General features: G+C 38.7%; 1 protein-coding gene across 1 annotated transcript in view; it reads right to left on the bottom strand.

The window, feature by feature from the left end:
- Nucleotides 1-2,729: 2,729 nt before the first annotated feature.
- The window catches only part of LOC145992116 (calcium release-activated calcium channel protein 1-like), an 85,138-nt gene continuing 68,402 nt past the window's right edge, over nt 2,730-19,465 (bottom strand). The window contains exons 3-4 of the mRNA XM_083128362.1: nt 13,962-14,090; nt 2,730-3,873 (exon numbers count right to left, since the gene is read on the bottom strand). Of these exons, the coding sequence (XP_082984488.1) occupies nt 3,346-3,873; nt 13,962-14,090 (657 nt within the window). The 3' untranslated portion in view covers nt 2,730-3,345. The remainder of the gene's footprint in view (nt 3,874-13,961; nt 14,091-19,465) is intronic.

Genomic DNA, 19,465 nt, shown 5'->3' with positions numbered 1-19,465 from the left:
AATGTCGAAAAATACATTATTTACAGGCCGAATAAGTTGCACGATTCGAAAAAGACACTTTCCCCAGCTTCAAAAAGTCCAAAAGAACTAAATTCCGTAAGTACTTTCTCGTCTTTTCTCCTGCAAATTTCAAGAAATGTGTTTCCGGTTTATCTAATCATTACCTAGATTTTTACAATCAATATTAGCCTATCAAAATTACAGACGAATTTAGGTGTTACTACTAAAACGATGTCTATATTACATATGCATTGTGAACCTATCAAAAATAATTCATAGTTGTTCAGAAACCGTAAAATTCATTCAACAATAGAGTGTACAGCCATTGTTCCTTCTGTATTCATTGATTTATTGCCATGTAAATCATCCTGATCTTCACACACACAGAAAATACAAAAGATAATATTCAAAAGTGGTTTCCATGTACAATCATGCTTCCAAAGGTGAAAAGTGAACTACGATAATGGAAAGATTGAGAAGACGTGTCTGTAGCAGAGAGAAAACTCACAGTTTGAACTATCATCTGTTGAGGTTAGTATTTATATCTAGTACTCTATGTGGAATATTTGAAAAATTATCAACCAAATTTCTAAAGAGGAATTATGTGAAACGATCAGAATTTTAAAATCAAGCCGAAATGTGATATAAAAGTTAATATTTTCAGAGCAATAGCATTGTTGTTAAAAACAATTTTCGTCTGGCAATATAAACAAATACTGATCCTTCCATTAGGGCAGGATTAAATTACTAGAAGGATTAAATGTTTAAGCTGAAACCATAAACATGACTACTAAATTACACTGTTTGACTTGCAGATTCTGTTACCCTCCTAGTTAACAGGTGATATCTGTACATAATGTGTTGTGAAAAGGTTTCACAAAATGATTACTTTAGAACAACGTGTTTATTTCAAATGTAAGTTATTTTATTTATATCCAAGTATTTATACACGAATCCCTTGCAGACATAAATAAATATACAGTTGTGTTGTTCAGAGAGAGAAACCGCTTACTATTTGCCAACATTTGGTGTCTGCATTTATTCAAGTTGCGAGAATGAATATGCAACACATACAACAATCATTAACAAAGTTTCATAACTTTAAAAAGTAATGGTTTTCACATACTGTTACTCCTACGCATAATTGAGTATTTGGACATTTAAAATGCAAGGATTAAAGCAGAATTCTTTTCATGCGTTATAACATTAATACTAATAACACAATTTTGTAATTTCAGTGGTTATTAACCAACCTGTAATTTTATAGGAACTGGGAGATGGTTGTTTGGATATGTGCAGTATTATGATCCACTGTTGTCTTATCTTGTATGTGGAATTTTGGCAATTATAATGAAGAAAGTGGGTTCAATATTGTTATTATTATTTCCTTTAGTGGTTCCTTTTTAGTAGAGTTTAGTGCTAAGTAAGAGGACCACATGGACTACGGTGTACATGCCTATTGTAATGAATCATATGTTCTATAATTTCTGACGTTTGAGATGATCACTGAGCAGGACTATTAAGTATCAGTGTTTGCCGTTAAAGGCCATTTTATACCTTGATTAAAGACCAGACAAGTGTAACAATTTTCCACTGAAATACTTATACCCCTTTATATACACTTGCACTTTGTAATTTGTATACTACAAAGTTACTTCGTATGATATTTTCACTTCACCACTCAAGTATGTATGATTGTGTATATATAAAAAGATGTATCATTGGTTCGAAAGTAATGGCACAAACTAGTGACGTACACATTCCACGAGCCTTGCCAGCGATACGTATGGTGGGAGAGGAAGCAGAGGCACGTTCTCTAATGCTGTGTAGTAACGTGTGTTGAGGCTTGCCAAAATCTGTCAGTGGAACACCAGGTGAAAAGGAACGTCCAATGAGCTATACTGCTCTACGAATTCCAGACTGGCATGTTTTCGGAAGTTGTAATGACAGCAATGAGGACATACACCAAAGTTTGAAACCATAAGCTGGAAAATCAGCCACGAAGAAGTCATCTTGCAATATTACAGTAGAAGAAGAGCACTTAAAGCAGTTTTTGCATGAGGGTGGCGGACGTAGCTCTTGTGCAATGACAAATCCCCATGGTGCTTACACACCTGCAAACTGGACATCTATTTACTGAACTCAAGAGTCCATTTATGCATTGGTATATCCACATACCCGTAACACACTCCTAAAACTTTTCACAAATTCCTAATTTAGGGACATTTTGGTTCTAAATTTTCCATTACACCCATAAATGCATACTTACACCCTCCCTAAAAAAAATCTGGTGTTCCGGCTATTGACTGAAACCACGTTAAGCACTGCTCCTAGCATGGTTTCATCGAACTCAGCTCTTCCAAAGTCTGACCACTTTCTTGGCCAGAAGATCCTCATAATGCTGACCAAAAAAGCCTTCTATGAGTTCTTCTAGTTTAAACTGATGATATTTAGTTATGGTATCCGCAGGCTTACCGTCGCTGGAGTGATTTCTCATCATAAGGTGAATACATACCTTGTGTATTTAAAGGTGGTGTGTGTGTGTGCTGGTGATATATCTTTCGTTGCTCTTTGCTTTGTGCCATTACTTTCTTGCCAATCTGGTATATGTAAAGAGATGCACGTCAAAACATACACTTATCGGTTCGATCTACCCGTGGTTTTGTGGATTTCAAAGGATTTGTATTCGTCAGTGTAAGGGTCAATTTAAACATATTTGTATTATCTTATTTATGTACCACTTCTGCTACTTTTGGCTAATCACAACTATGAGGATGAATGATGATTAGATTAAATTGATGAAGGGGCGTTCTCAAAGGACTTCTACCTGGAACCTTCGGTTGCAAGATTAGGAGTCGACCTCTAGACGTGCTCGCCCACTGCAGCGGCTACAATATAGGCTCCTCAAAAACAATTATTCACAATATATTTGACTTAAGATATTTCGTTGCATTAATTCATTTTCTGACAGAAACCTGTGTTGACCGGAAGGAAATGAATGACGCTTTGGAACAGTAAAAACACTTTTTCGAGGCTTACGTGTGATTTGAATAACGTGCTGATACAAACACATTCATAATTATTTATAAAATACGTCGTGCCTCATTGGAATGCATGTAAAACTACACTTTTGGTAGCAGAACGTGGTTGATTCATGGTCCATAGAACTTGAGAATGAAAATATCCATTAAGATAACCATTAATTATCTTCAACGGATGTAAAAGTGTTTGTATGTGTGTGTGTGTATATATATATATATAAACGATCAGCTTCACCGTATTCTAACAATCGACGAATATTTCAGTCTTTTCCTGTCACAAAATATATCACCTTCAGAAGCACTTTTACACGACCTTCACCACGCCATACATTTTTCTCTCTTCCACCCACGCCTCCAAGTCACTGTTTCTTATCTGCTCGTCAAGTTGTTCCAATTCACGTATTACATTGTCAGCCACTTCGTAACGATGAGCAGCAAGAGTCCTGTAGAAATGGACAGCGAACACAAGAAAAACTATGAGAACAGGAACCAAAACAACGACGGCCACCCAGGAAGCATAATCATACCTGTAAAACTTCACCTTGCACAGGAGAGCGATTTCACACAGGAACAACAAGAGGCCCAAGAGGGTTGAAAACACCCATGCTATCTCGATGTACCAATGTAGCTTCTCGTGAGGAGATTCGTGAACTAGGCTCACCGAATGCAGACTGCAAATGGCGTCCATGTTTGGCAAAATGCAGGTGCTGATCATCAAAGCTAGCATGTGCACTGCAACTAGCAAGGTGGTGCAGACAGTGAATGCTATGATGAGAGATTCAGGAACCATTTCACTGTCCTTTTCGTCCAACTGCACCTCAACCATTGCCACCTGCAAGAACCAGATAAAAGTTAAGAATGGAATCCAGTCTTTCGTGTTACCTATTCTCGTCCTCTTTATGCATAGTGTTAACACAGTCTCTTACGATAATTGCTTCATTCAATGTCGTGGCACACTTTAACGTGGAACATACAGAAAATTCATTTTCATCATCTGTTCACGATTTATTTTGCAAAACCTTATATCGAATATGCGATGTCAGAAGCGACTAATATCAGTTTTATTTACATTAAAAAGAGAATACCGTCTCCATGTTCTTCAACCACACCAAGGAAGACATTATAACTTTTCGATTGCTTCCCAGTTCACCATGACAGTGACTTCCATCCAAAAATATAATTATTTACAATGCAATGTTTCAGCTATTTTATATCAACGACCTGAACCCTCTCTCTAACATTTATGGCGAGCCCAAGATTCCACGGAAAAAGAATTATGATTTGCTATGGCAACGGTTACTAAGAAAGAGTAAGACTCTCTGCTATGGAATCGGTTGCTAGGGAGGAGAAAGACGATCCGCTATGGCAACGGTTGCTAAGAAAGAGAAAAGCGATCTGCTATGGCAACGGTTACAAAAAAAGAGAAAACCGATCTGCTATGGCAACGGTTGCTAGGAAAGAGAAAGACTATCTGTTATGGCAAAGGTTGCTAGGAAAGAGAAAGACCATCTGCTGTGGCAAAGGTTGATAAGAAAGAGAAAGACCATCTTCTATGGCAAAGGTTGCTAGATAAGAGAAAGACAATTTGCTATGGCAAAGGTTGCTAAGAAAGAGAAAGACGATCTGCTATGGCAAAGGTTGCTAAGAAAGAGAAAGACTATCTGTTATGGCAAAGGTTGCTAAGAAAGAGAAAGACGATCTTCTATGGCAAAGGTTGCTAAGAAAGAGAAAGACTATCTGTTATGGCAAAGGTTGCTAGGAAAGAGAAAGACCATCTGCTGTGGCAAAGGTTGATAAGAAAGTGAAAGACTATCTGTTATGGCAAAGGTTGCTAGATAAGAGAAAGACAATTTGCTATGGCAAAGGTTGCTAAGAAAGAGAAAGACTATCTGTTATGGCAAAGGTTGCTAAGAAAGAGAAAGACCATCTGCTATGGCAAAGGTTGCTAAGAAAGAGAAAGACCATCTGCTGTGGCAAAGGTTGCTAAGAAAGACAAAGACTATCTGTTATGGCAAAGGTTGCTAGGAAAGAGAAAGACTATCTGTTATGGCAAAGGTTGCTAGGAAAGAGAAAGACCATCTGTTATGGCAAAGGTTGCTAGGAAAGAGAAAGACCATCTGCTGTGGCAAAGGTTGATAAGAAAGAGAAAGACCATCTGCTGTGGCAAAGGTTGATAAGAAGAGAAAGACCATCTTCTATGGCAAAGGTTGCTAGATAAGAGAAAGACGATTTGCTATGGCAAAGTTTGCTAAGAAAGAGAAAGACGATCTGCAATGGCAAAGGTTGCTAGATAAGAGAAAGACCATCTGCAATGACAAAGTTTGCTAAGAAAGAGAAAAGCGATCTGCTATGGCAACGGTTACTAAAAAAGAGAAAACCGATCTGCTATGGCAACGGTTGCTAAGAAAGAGGAAACCGATCTGCAATGGCAAAGGTTGCTAAGAAAGAGAAAGACCATCTTCTATGGCGGCAAAGTTTGATAAGAAAGAGAAAGACCATCTGCTATGGCAAAGGTTGCTAAGAAAGACAAAGACTATCTGTTATGGCAAAGGTTGCTAGATAAGAGAAAGACAATTTGCTATGGCAAAGGTTGCTAAGAAAGAGAAAAACGATCTGCTGTGGCAAAGGTTGCTAAGAAAGAGAAAGACTATCTGTTATGGCAAAGGTTGCTAGGAAAGAGAAAGACCATCTGCTATGGCAAAGGTTGCTAAGAAAGAGAAAGACCATCTGCTATGGCAAAGGTTGCTAAGAAAGAGAAAGACGATCTGTTATGGCAAAGGTTGCTAAGAAAGAGAAAGACGATCTTCTATGGCAAAGGTTGCTAGGAAAGAGAAAGACCATCTGCTGTGGCAAAAGTTGATAAGAAAGAGAAAGACGATCTTCTATGGCAAAGGTTGCTAGGAAAGAGAAAGACCATCTCCTGTGGCAAAGGTTGATAAGAAAGAGAAAGACTATCTGTTATGGCAAAGGTTGCTAGATAAGAGAAAGACAATTTGCTATGGCAAAGTTTGCTAAGAAAGAGAAAGACTATCTGTTATGGCAAAGGTTGCTAGGAAAGAGAAAGACTATCTGTTATGGCAAAGGTTGCTAGGAAAGAGAAAGACCATCTGCTGTGGCAAAGGTTGATAAGAAAGAGAAAGACTATCTGTTATGGCAAAGGTTGATAAGAAAGAGAAAGACCATCTGCTATGGCAAAGGTTGCTAAGAAAGAGAAAGACGATCTGCTATGGCAAAGGTTGCTAGGAAAGAGAAAGACCATCTGCTGTGGCAAAAGTTGATAAGAAAGAGAAATACGATCTTCTATGGCAAAGGTTGCTAGGAAAGAGAAAGACCATCTCCTGTGGCAAAGGTTGATAAGAAAGAGAAAGACTATCTGTTATGGCAAAGGTTGCTAGATAAGAGAAAGACAATTTGCTATGGCAAAGGTTGCTAAGAAAGAGAAAGACTATCTGTTATGGCAAAGGTTGCTAGGAAAGAGAAAGACTATCTGTTATGGCAAAGGTTGCTAGGAAAGAGAAAGACCATCTGCTGTGGCAAAGGTTGATAAGAAAGAGAAAGACTATCTGTTATGGCAAAGGTTGCTAAGAAAGAGAAAGACCATCTGCTATGGCAAAGGTTGCTAAGAAAGAGAAAGACGATCTGCTATGGCAAAGGTTGCTACGAAAGAGAAAGACTATCTGTTATGGCAAAGGTTGCTAAGAAAGAGAAAGACGATCTTCTATGGCAAAGGTTGCTAAGAAAGAGAAATACCATCTGCTATGGCAAAGGTTGCTAAGAAAGAGAAAGACTATCTGTTATGGCAAAGGTTGCTAGGAAAGAGAAAGACCATCTGCTGTGGCAAAGGTTGATAAGAAAGTGAAAGACCATCTTCTATGGCAAAGGTTGCTAGATAAGAGAAAGACAATTTGCTATGGCAAAGGTTGCTAAGAAAGAGAAAGACAATCTGCAATGGCAAAGGTTGCTAAATAAGAGAAAGACCATCTGCTATGGCAAAGGTTGCTAAGAAAGAGAAAGACCATCTGCTATGGCAAAGGTTGCTAAGAAAGAGAAAGACGATCTGCAATGGCAAAGGTTGCTAGATAAGAGAAAGACCATCTGCTATGGCAAAGGTTGCTAAGAAAGAGAAAGACGATCTGTTATGGCAAAGGTTGCTAGGAAAGAGAAAGATGATCTGCTATGGCAAAGGTTGATAAGAAAGAGAAAGACAATTTGGTATGGCAAAGGTTGCTAAGAAAGAGAAAGACTATCTGTTATGGCAGAGGTTGCTAGATAAGAGAAAGACAATTTGCTATGGCAAAGGTTGCTAAGAAAGACAAAGACTATCTGTTATGGCAAAGGTTGCTAGATAAGAGAAAGACAATTTGCTATACAAAGTTTGCTGAGAAAGAGAAAAACGATCTGCTGTGGCAAAGGTTGCTAAGAAAGAGAAAGACGATCTGTTATGGCAAAGGTTGCTAGGAAAGAGAAAGACCATGTGCTATGGCAAAGGTTGCTAAGAAAGAGAAAGACGATCTGCAATGGCAAAGGTTGCTAAGAAAGAGAAAGACCAACTTCTATGGCAAAGGTTGCTAAGAAAGAGAGAGATTATCTGCTATGTCAACGGTTGCTAAAAAAGAGAAAACCGATCTGCTATGGCAACGGTTGCTAAGAAAGAGAAAACCGATCTGCAATGGCAAAGGTTGCTAAGAAAAAGAAAGACCATCTTCTATGGCGGCAAAGGTTGATAAGAAAGAGAAAGACCACCTGCTATGGCAAAGGTTGCTAAGAAAGACAAAGACTATCTGTTATGGCAAAGGTTGCTACAAGGGTCACTATTTATATTTTGAGCCTAAGAATGAAAAAACAGGAATTTGGCATTGAAAACTGCTTTATTGTTTTTCGAAGTATTCTCCTTTATGGTCAATACACTTTTTCATTCGTTCGAACCATTTGTCAAAGCAGTTTTTCCAATCTTCTTGAGACACCTCCATAATATGGTTTTTGAACGCATCAACGGCGTCTTCCGCCGACGAAAATCGTTGTCCACGCAATTTATTCTTGACATTCGGGAACAAGAAGAAGTCATTGGGTGCCAAATCAGGACTGTACGGCTGATGACCCATCAATTCGATTTTTTGACTGTTCATAAAGTCGGTTGTTAGACGAGATGTGTGACAGCTGGCATTGTCTTGATGAAGAATGATACGACGGCGTTTGTTCGTTTTCCGTATTTGACCGAAGACCTCTGGCAAACAAATTGTTGTGTACCATTCAGAGTTGACCGTTCTACGTTCCTCTAAAGGCACAGTTGCCACATGACCAGTTTTCCCGAAAAAACAGGCGACCATTTGTTTCGATGTGCTTCGAGCGCGAACAACTTTTGTTGGATTGGGTTCATCTTGAAACACCCATACAGTCGACTGCTGTTTACGTTTCGGCTCATATGCATATATCCATGATTCGTCACCTGTTACAATCTTATATACGTCTTTTGAAGCACCACGATTGTATTTATTGAGCATTTGTTTGCACCAATTGACGCGAGCGTCTTTTTGAGTTTTTGTCAAATTGTGTGGGATCCAACAAGAAAATACCTTTCTTACAGCTAAATGATCATGTAATATTTTATATAAGCTGGTGGAACTAATGCCTATGGTTGCCTCAATCTCACAGTATGTCACATGACGATCTTGCAGTATTACGTTTTGCACAGCATCAATGTTTTCTTGAACAACAACTGATTTTGGACGACCTTCGCGAATCTCGTCGGTGAGCGAATGGCGGTCACGATTAAATTCGTTATACTAGCGTTCCACAGTGGCAAAGGATGGGTCTTCATCGCCAAATGTGGAAGTAAGTTGATCGATGCACTCTTGTCTTGATAATCCACGTCGAAAATCGTAAAAAATCATCGCACGAAAATGTTCACGAGTTAATTCCATTTTATTGTTGTCGCGCAATCTCCAAGGCAACATAGGCTAAACAACACAAATGAAGCTATTGACAAAACATTTGAAGTACGTTATGGTCAATAATGCCAGACGATTCCGTGCAAACGTCAAATCGCGCCTAACTTCAATCAGTGTTGCCAAGGCTCAAAATATAAATAGTGACCCTCGTAGATAAGAGAAAGACAATTTGCTATGGCAAAGGTTGCTAAGAAAGAGAAAAACGATCTGCTGTGGCAAAGGTTGCTAAGAAAGAGAGAGATTATCTTCTATGGCAAAGGTTGCTAAGAAAGAGAAAGACGATTTGCTATGGCAAAGGTTGCTAAGAAAGAGAAAGACGATCTGCTACGGCAAATGATGCTAAGAAAGAGAAAGATGATCTGCTATGGCAAAGGTTGCTAAGAAAGAGAGAGATTATCTTCTATGACAAAGGTTGCTAAGAAAGAGAAAGACGATTTGCTACGGCAAATGATGCTAAGAAAGAGAAAGACGATCTGCTATGGCAAAGGTTGCTAAGAAAGAGAGAGATTATCTTCTATGGCAAAGGTTGCTAAGAAAGAGAAAGACAATTTGCTATGGCAAATGTTGCTAAGAAAGAGAAAGACCATCTGCTATGGCAAAGGTTGCTAAGAAAGAGAGAGATTATCTTCTATGGCAAAGGTTGCAAAGAAAGAGAAAGACGATTTCCTATGGCAAAGGTTGCTAGGAGAAAGAAAGACGATCTGCTATAGCGACTGTTGCTAACAAAAAGATAGACGATCTCCTATGGTAACGGCGACGGTTGCCAAGAAAGAGAAAGATGATCTGTTATGACAACAGTTGCTAAGAAAAAGAAAAACGGATATGCTATGACAACGGTTGCATAAGAAAGAGAGAGACGACCTACTATGGCAAATGTTGCTAAGGAGAAAGACGATCTGCTATGGCAACGGTTCGATAACGAGTATGGACACCTGTTGTAAACTGAGGCGCCTTGGAATATGCATTGCAGTTTGTGAATCTGTAAGGGACATGTGTGTGTCTGGAAAGTAACTTAGCGATATATGTATATAGATGAAACAGGGCTCATCAGAGTTGAAACACAGTAAAGATTTTTAAAATATTACAGTTCGTATGTGCACTTATTTTCATTTGGAAGCTGTAGAAGCTAAAAGCTACGAAGCACGGAATTTCCGGCTAGAAGTCTGCAGGTTATCTTAAGGGGTATCGCCCACTGACATACGACGTTCTATTGCTGCGCTTCCGGCGTCTCAGTGCGCGTCAAGCTTTATTTAACTACTCCGCTTTACCGAAACTGATTCCCATTAGCACCAACATCAATTTACTTGCGAATAAGAGTAAACTCCCAGTTAACGGCGGGAAGGCTGTGAGTAAAGGGAGCGTTAATTTTACCTTCCGAGAGCAGTTAGTAAAAGTGGAGTTAATCCAGACAGAGTGAAGTAATAGATGCCATCTGCAACCGGTAATGCATAACTTCAGAATTTCAAAACTAAACAAATAGGAAATGGACAGGTTAAAGTTACATTGGTGTAAGTCACTTTTCTTTTTTTAAAAAAAGAGTCTGACTCACAGCACTTTGATGATCAACACAACAGCTGTTTCCTTTATCACTAGACCTTAAACTGTCATCTGTTGCCAGTTGAATGAATCTGTGACTTACTTCACGTTTTCTGTTAACAGACAGACTTATCTCGATCTGGTTTCTGTTTTTTTTTTGTTTTTTTTTCGAAGTGACTTACACCACTGTAACTTTAATCCGTCCAAATAACAGACTCAAAATATGCGTATAAAACGGTTGCTAAAAAAGAGAAGGGCGATTTTCGGTATGAATGAAGAATATAGAGAATGTCTCTAATTACATTAATATTTGGTATACTAACTAAATTTGGCCTTCTAATCACGAATCTCTTGTTAAAATGCCGCGGACGCGTGTAAAAATTCACGGGTAGCCCCACGAACTATGCATAGGTAGCCCCACAAATCATTGACGGATAGCCCCAAAAACCATTCACGAATAGCCCCACGAACCATTTCCGGCAAGGTTAGGTTAGGTTAGGTAAGCATAGTTAAAATTTTGTTCGTACAACAATGCGAAAAAATCAACTTACATCAGCTTTTTTCACGATTTCCAGACGTGTCCGCGGCATTTTAACCACAGATTCGTGATTAGAAGGTCAAATTTAGTTAGTATACCAAATATTAACGAAATTAGAGACATTCTCTATATTCTACATTCGCTCCCGATTTTCTATGGCAACGGCTGCTAAGAGCGAAAAAGACTATTTTCTATGGCAACGGTGCTAAGAGAGAATGTTACGGGCTGCTAATTTAATAACTAACTAACTAACTCAACTGAACTAACTCAACTGAGCTGAGCTTAGCAACGCAACAACGAAGAATCGCTCGCCTCACCTGCTGGGCGAATTAAACATTACATGAATTATAATACGGTCAGGATAAGTGCCTAACAGTCGGAGTTACCGAGAATAAACCTAGGAGGATTTGATTTTAAATACCTGAAATGACGTTACATAATACTACGGTGGTTCTGAATATACACATATATTAAAGCACATATAAATAGACAGTACATCTTGCCCTCTTTCACTCGATCTCACATTCATACTCTCATTCCATGGCATATGGCGACAATATGACAATTACAAAGGTTAGATTAATTACTACTTTGACCATACTCTTGCTATGTCTTGGCCACATTGCCTTTTACAATTTATCGTTTAGGATTTTAAGTATAAAGTGAATAATTGTACCTTGTGCGAACCCCTTCTATCTTTTCTGAAGGTATAAATATATTTCAATGAATTATTGTTTGCTGTTAACATAAACTCTCATCTTTAACATTTGATTGTCCCCCGGAATACCGATGTCTAGGGATGCAATAGCACTGATTTAAGTTATGCAATGATTCGATTTACGCAGATTCGCGGTAGGTTGGCGTCATCTCTCTCACACACGCACATGGTTGGATCTTACCTTCGCTGCATTCCCTCTGACCTGGGTTGGGTGAAAATGGTCCTACAGTTCTGGAAAACATCCGCACTCCAGGGTTGCACTTCGCGGTTATCCTGGTTGGCGAAAGTGGATCAGTCGGCAGCTCCATCTGGCATCATCGGATCCTGGCTTCACTCGTTCACTTCGCAGGGACGTCCAGGACGGTACACGTTCACTGTCGACTCCATACGACAACTTGCGCAATAATAGGTCAGTTCTTCGCGGTCACTCGTAAGTACAGATAAGTGGCTTGGGCGATGAGACGAACATACGCGATGAGCCATTCGCGGTTTCACATGGACATCAAATGTTATTAACTTTTACTACTTAGGACGTTGTTTCGGACGATTGACACAGGTGGACGTGTCTGGCGTTATTCTCACATAACCACACGTATGTGCACGGATGCGTAGACGGCGAGGGGGAAAACGACCCCCTGGTTCTATTCTGCTCTACTCCATGGCTCTGAAACACTCACTCGAGGAAAAACAAATTCAGACCACGCGTCTGATTGCGGCTCGCAGCTTGGTCGCGCTTAGCTCACACTCCGGTGGCGATTGTAGGCAAAACTGTGTCTCGATATTCCAAATCATCCCTTTTATTCCAGATTTGAACGTGGTGACGCTCTACCCTCTATGATCAGGTGCTTGTTTATTGTTTCTGGTGCTTTGACCGTTGTCCTCCTATCCTGGTCAATGCTCACTCCGGTCCTTAACCTCTGGTAGCAGCCCCTCGCGCAGAGATTAGGCTAAATCTTCCGCTATTGTATTCAGTCACGAAAAGCAAGGCCAACTCAGTAGGGTAGCGTCTCCCTTTCAATTCAACGACGAATCTTTAATAATTCATAACTCCCGTAGTTCTGTTCTGATAAGGCTCAAATCTTGGAATTAGTGCTTTCAAGATGTGGTCTTCCGCTGGTTACAATCTCATCCAATTCGGTCCATTGGTTTAGAAGTTGCATTTTTCTTGCTATTCCCATAAGAATGCATGTAAATCCGAATTCGGGCGAAAAACGGTGGTTGAGCAAGCTAGTGTTGGCTAAGGCAGTTTGCTAGACACCTGTATTCGAGACGGATATTAATATTACCAATTGCAATTAATTCCTACTAACGGGCAATTAGATTAATTACTTGTCACTCAATATTTGACCGTTATAAGAAAAATACGATTTTCTATGGCAACGGTTGCTAAAAGAGAGAAGGGCGATTTTCCATGGCAACGGTTACTAAGAGAGAGAAGGACGATTTTCTATGGCAACGGTTGCTAAAATGAAAGAAGGGCTATTTTCTGTGTCTAGAAGGGAGAAGGGCGATTTTCCATGGCAACGGTTACTAAGAGTAAGAGAGAGAAGGACGATTTTCTATGGCAACGGCTGCTAAGAGCGAAAAAGACGATTTTCTATGGCAACGGTTGCTAAGAAAGAAAAATACGATTTTCCATGGCAACGGTTACTAAGAGAGAGAAGAACGATTTTCTATGGCAACGGTTGCTAAAATGAAAGAAGGGCTATTTTCTTTGTCAACGGTTGCTAAAAGAGAGAATTGTTATTTGTTTTTGGCAATGGCTGCTAAGAAATAGAAACGCTATTTGCTGTTTCAACAGCTTCGATGGCAGAGAATAACGATTTCCTGCTTTAGCAACAGTACTCTTCTAGGGAAAGAAAAATAGTTACGGCACTGTATATAAGAAAAGGAAATACGAAAATACAGAAAAATAGGTTGATTGGGAACAAAATGATTATGATAATGGCAACATCTGAAGAAATGCGTGAAGATTTGCTAAGTGAACAGATGACGAGCTGTTTCCGAAGATGCTTTGATTCTTATGAGAGCCAAGAAATTCTAATGGAATGAATGAGTTTTTTTCTTTATTGAATGACGTTTTCTCGGATTATTAGTTAAGACATGGCTGTGGAAATCTATACCAATTAATAACGTTTCTTCATATTAATTAAATTACTGAAATGTACAATATAACTCACCATAGCGAATCCTGAAAGAAGAGCTGAAGTTTTGCTTGATGCCTTGAGTTTTGCCCTGCTGAGCTGAAGTTTCTTCCAGGACAAATACCTAGGAGTATGCATTCCATCTCCTACTGTAGACATCGCTCGCTGAAACAGAGGACAAATGTTAGCTTTCGAAGCACCTCGGAATTTGCTATTGAGATTGAAAGCAGGTGGGTACATTATGTTGACAGCTTCACTGCCTTATAACTATTGGTCGAAATTGCAAGTTCTAAAATATAAAAATTGCAGACAGCATTGAAATCAAAACGGGAAAAATAGGAACTAAGTGATGAGAAATGACGAACATCTAGCGACAGCCTTGGCAATTTGGAAATACATGCTAACAGCACCAAACCTGACATGTCTAACCTATCCACATAGGCATATAATAGCAGAAATAAGCATAGATTAGGCAGGTCAGGTTTGGTGCTGGTAGCATGTATTTCCAAATTACCAAGGCTGTTGCTAGATGCTCGTTGAAATGAGAATGAACTGCTGGTGCTGGAATAGGCAATTAAATTGGCATAGGAAAGGAAAATTCGACATTACAATTTAATTGAATAACTATATTTTCGGGACCAAGTGACTCTTGTGTCTTTCAAGGATAGGTTGCATAGAGTTTCAGGTAACATTTCATAACGGTATATTTCTCTGAATTATACAATACGTCCGTTTTGTCCCATAAATTCTGCACACTAACTTTATACACATACTCGTATATAAATACTTTAAAGTATCATGAAGCATATAATTTCGGGGTTACTTGAAATTTACAGTGCAATCGGTGAACAATTCCAAAGCTGACAATTCGGTTCGTACAGTGGGATGCAGAAATATTGCTCGGCAAATTGTCCATGACTATTTTCATTATTTTTTTTGTTCCCTGCGTGATCATAAAAAAACAGATGTTTACGTAAACTGATGCAGAATAAACATGGCGATGGACAATTTCCTTGGGAATACTTGTGCATCCCACTGTACGACATTGCGTGCTTATTTGCAATACACAATGATACTGAATGAGCAGGCACGTATCTAGAAATACATTTCGGGAGGGTTACGAACGAAGTATCTCAGAAATAATAAAAATAATAATATAAATGTTTCTAATTAAAACGTTAATATAATTTTAAACTCTAAATTAATATTATTATTATTGTTATTATTTTCCCATGTGAATAGGTAGACGGTGTAAGGGTAGATATATAAAAGCACGTATCCCTTATCTAGCTTACGTGTACAGATCACTACAATTTGCTGTTGTTGGATAATAAATCGTTGGGAAGATTGAAAATGTGGCTGAAGAAATTAAAATTGGAACATAAGACTTGGCTGCATGAGAAAAAGAAGAGGCGAAATGCTGAAGCGATGAGAGTTGAAGACAAGTCATAATGGAGTTTCTTGTCTCCAAAATCTGCCGACAAAACGAGAGCATGAAGTAACATAACCGAGTTAAATATACAAAACTGTAGTTTTCTCTTATTTAGCGCCGTTTTTCTGCAACTTTTGGCTAATCGCAAAATGAAATGATGCCCCGACCGAGCCTCGAACATGTGACCTTCAATAGGAAGATCGTGAGTCGACCAATCAATGTGCTGCGCCATCGTACACAAAGGCGACGTTGCGTCAACTAATATGTTTTCCAATGCTCTCCGTTGCTCTCCTTGTTCCACATGGCTCAAGAACCAATGAAAAGTTTCAGAAACCTTAAATCAAAGGTCGGTGTTAACGTCCGGGTTATTATTACAGTCCTCGCTCTGCCCATGCACGTACTGTAGCCGTGAGTCACCGCAAGGGATCGCGGCATTCAGGGAAGGTTTCTTCATGCATTCATGCGGGCTGTGTTTCCTACAATTCAACCTGCGCTACAGGGTGCCACAGAAGCTGCACGCAACGATTGCATTGGGCCTCCCCGATGGCGTAACGCTGCCGCCTTGTAACCAAGAGGTCTTGGGTTCGATCTCTAATGGAGGCACATTGCACGGATGTCACTTTAAACTGTAGGTCTCGTCCCAATTAGCCTAGCAGTGCATAAAAATTGACTTAAAACAAAATTTCAAACAAACAATTGAGGGGTCTAGTGAGAGAGGGAGCCATGCCACTTTGACAAGAAATGGAAATAAATTGAGTTTTCTAAAGCATTGCGTTGTCATAATTTGTATAACAAAGGGTAATTTTTTTCTGAACATATTCTTACGAAATTATTCAAGAGAAAAAATATGAATTTCAATATAAATACCATTTATTATGAACATGTATGGTATATTGTTGTAGTATAAACATGTGGAAAAATCAATCTAGCACATCAAATACTTTGAACAAGGCTTAAATACTTTCGCCTGAGTGTACATCATGTTCACAGGGTTACATATGATCTACATAAAGACAACTTCATGTGTCTTCTGGAGGATCTTCACTGTCCAGTGTTTCTGTCGATTTTAGTTTTTGGTAAACACCATGAAAAACTGGAGGAATATAAGGCATTATTGCCATGAGATCTTAACTTCAGGGCTGATATTAAATCTAGCACCGGTTACTGCAACACAACCTCTGCCACTCCTACTGCAGACACCATCAGTAAGTGGCATAGCTCCTTCTCTCACTCAAAATGCTGATGAGGACGTATTCAAGAACTCAGAAAATCTTCTATAGAACAAGCGGGGGCTATGCAACATGGTTGTAATTCACATGATAGATGGCAGATGGTAGGAGAAAAATGAAAATGGCAAAAAATAAAATTTTCAAGATTTGTGGCATAGCTCCCTCTCTCACTAGACCCCTCAATTCATATCCTTGCAGATAGTACATAAATAATAATTTATATTTGCTTTTAAGTGCGTCAACAATGATTTAATATACTTGTATACAAAGATAAATGAATGGTACCAAATTCACAGAAATCGGCCGAGCAGTATGTGCCATATTAACATAAAATGACAGTTCGAGATATGTTGTATAATGTTTCTTTCGTAAAACTGCAAATAGAAGCAGACACTGAGTATACTGCAAAGTTTAAGATGCAGTTCACTAAATATTGTATATCGAAACATACTGTTCTAAGGACTCAGTACATTCCATGTAGGAAGGTAGATAAAATAATAATGTCAATCTCATACCGCATATCGTGGGCTCCCTGCCTCACAGATCACGTCATAAGGGGCTCCGGGTTCGATATTCAGTGGAGGCACATAGTGGTTTGGACTCCAGTTGCAATTAGCCTAACTGGGATTCTCCCCCCAGTAAGCCCAAAGTGTTCCGACCGCAAAGGTACATCTTTACCCCTAGAAAGAGTAATTCTATCCTCCTTTTAATAATATAACAGTTATATTTAATACTGTAACACAAATACTTCCATTAGATTTTAATTTTTTTTACATGTAGAATTTGTTTTTATGAATATTCTTGATAATGGGTCTGCCTGGACCAGCTGACTTCCCGGTAAGTATTTAAGTTTCATGTCATACCCTACGTTTGTTAGTGATACAAGTAGCTTTCGCTTCATGCTTCCAAGTGTCATCCGGGCAGGATAATCGATGACAACAAAAGAACTTTATTCCCAAGATATACTGAACAATATTTTCAGTATTTCGTTTTGGTTGGGTAGAAAAATTATTATTTTATTAACATTTTTAAGTGAAAATTCGTAGAACGTGAAAATAAGCCATTATCGCAAGGCTTCTCTTCTTGTCTTCCTAACATTAAATCCTTGCGCAAGAAAACAAACCTCATTAATTTCTCATATCCAGATCATTTAAATCTTAAGTTTTCTGTAATGAGAACGTCTCTAATATATGATAGTGCAGCAAAATGCAATAACAATCCACGACATTAGGATTAAGTGGAGCAATCAGTGGAACAAATATAGTTGTGTGAGGATATGAATGTACTTTCTACATTGCTTTTAATGTATTCTACTAGTTACTGCTAATAATAATAATTATGTGTATTTGTAAACATTGAATATATGTATTTTATACGTAATAAGATTAGATACAGCAATGCATGGTATGCCTATTCCAACAAAAAGCACACTGTGTGTGTGCGTGTGTTTAGGCAGTTCTTGAATATATACAATGAGGGCACAAAGTATTCGTACACGTTGCCATTTTTCATGAAAACCTGCGGAAAAGGTGATTTTGACATGTAGAGATCACCAAACTTCGAAACGACAATAAAATGCACATCGATTTATTTATCCCGTCGCAAAACGGATCTTAACATTAATACATACGCAAACCATAAGCATAATATACACACAAACCGCAAGCGACACGTACAAAAAAGTATTCGTACACCCAGGAACTCGGGAAGAAAAAGATTACTGTAGTGCGGATAGGAGCAAGATTTCTGTGCACACATCACACCAGAACTGCTAATAACCAATTTCTGTAGCCAAATGCAACGGGAGAGTGCCAACGTGCGACACACAGTCAAAATGGGCCACAAAGCGAAAGAGACAACTGAAAGTGAGCGAAAGCTGATTATTAAATTGCATAATGAGTGTAAAAGTATACGGGAAAATCGCAAGACTTGTAAACAGACTCCGGTCAACCGTTCAGACCATAATTCACCGCTTTGGAGGGAGTAGAACGGTGAAAAACAAACTAAGAAGTGGGTGACCACAGGTGCTCAGCGACCACGAAAAGCGTTGCATAGTGCGTATAATCAAACAAAACCACAAAACGAGTGCTCCGACAATAGCTACAGAACTTGGAAATCGAGGCGTGAATGTATCTGCAAGAACAGTGAGGACTGTATGCAAGAACGAGGGGTATCATGGTCGAGTATCTCGTAAGAAATGTTAAGCCAATCCAGCTAACAGGAAGAAATGCCTGCACTTGGCTGCTAACCAAAATAAATCACAATCGTTTTGGAAGCGGGTTATACTTGCTTTCATCTCTTTCGCTTTGAGGCCCATTTTGACTGTGTGTCGTACGTTGGCACTCTACCGTTGCATTTGGCTACAGCAATTGGGTCATTCCACAGAATTTCATCACAAAAAAATAAAAATGGTTGCTCGACCATTTTTGATTTTCTTCATATTTGGTATGTTGAACCCCTTAGAAAAGAGAAGTCAAAAACAGCTTTTAATTTTTTTTTTATCTGTTGTGGTTTTGAAGTTACAGGGTGTCGAAAATCGCAAAATTGCGCAATTTCACGAAAAATCAGCTTTTGCAAAATATTTAATATCTTCATAACGAATGAAGATATTTTAAAAATTCCAAGTTTATTGGAATCTGCATATCTTGCAGTACTAAAAAAGTTACATGGTTAAGTTTTGTAACAAAAAGCAACCTATGATCAGTGTATCGGAAATATCAGAACAAATTGTGTAAAATCGCTGAGTTTTGGTTTTTTTTTATTATGAAAGGGAGACAGATAACATGTTAATTTTATTTTTATGTTGTAGTAGTATGTTAGTTAATTTACCCTAAAAATAAGCAAGTTGTTAACTGCTCCCCTTTCTGAGATACAAGAGC

This window comes from Lepisma saccharinum, chromosome 9 (assembly GCF_977018435.1).
Source record: "Lepisma saccharinum chromosome 9, izLepSacc3.1, whole genome shotgun sequence".
NCBI lineage: Eukaryota > Metazoa > Arthropoda > Insecta > Zygentoma > Lepismatidae > Lepisma > Lepisma saccharinum.
Note: the sequence above shows the minus strand (reverse complement) of the source record. Positions and strands in the feature narration are given on the sequence as shown.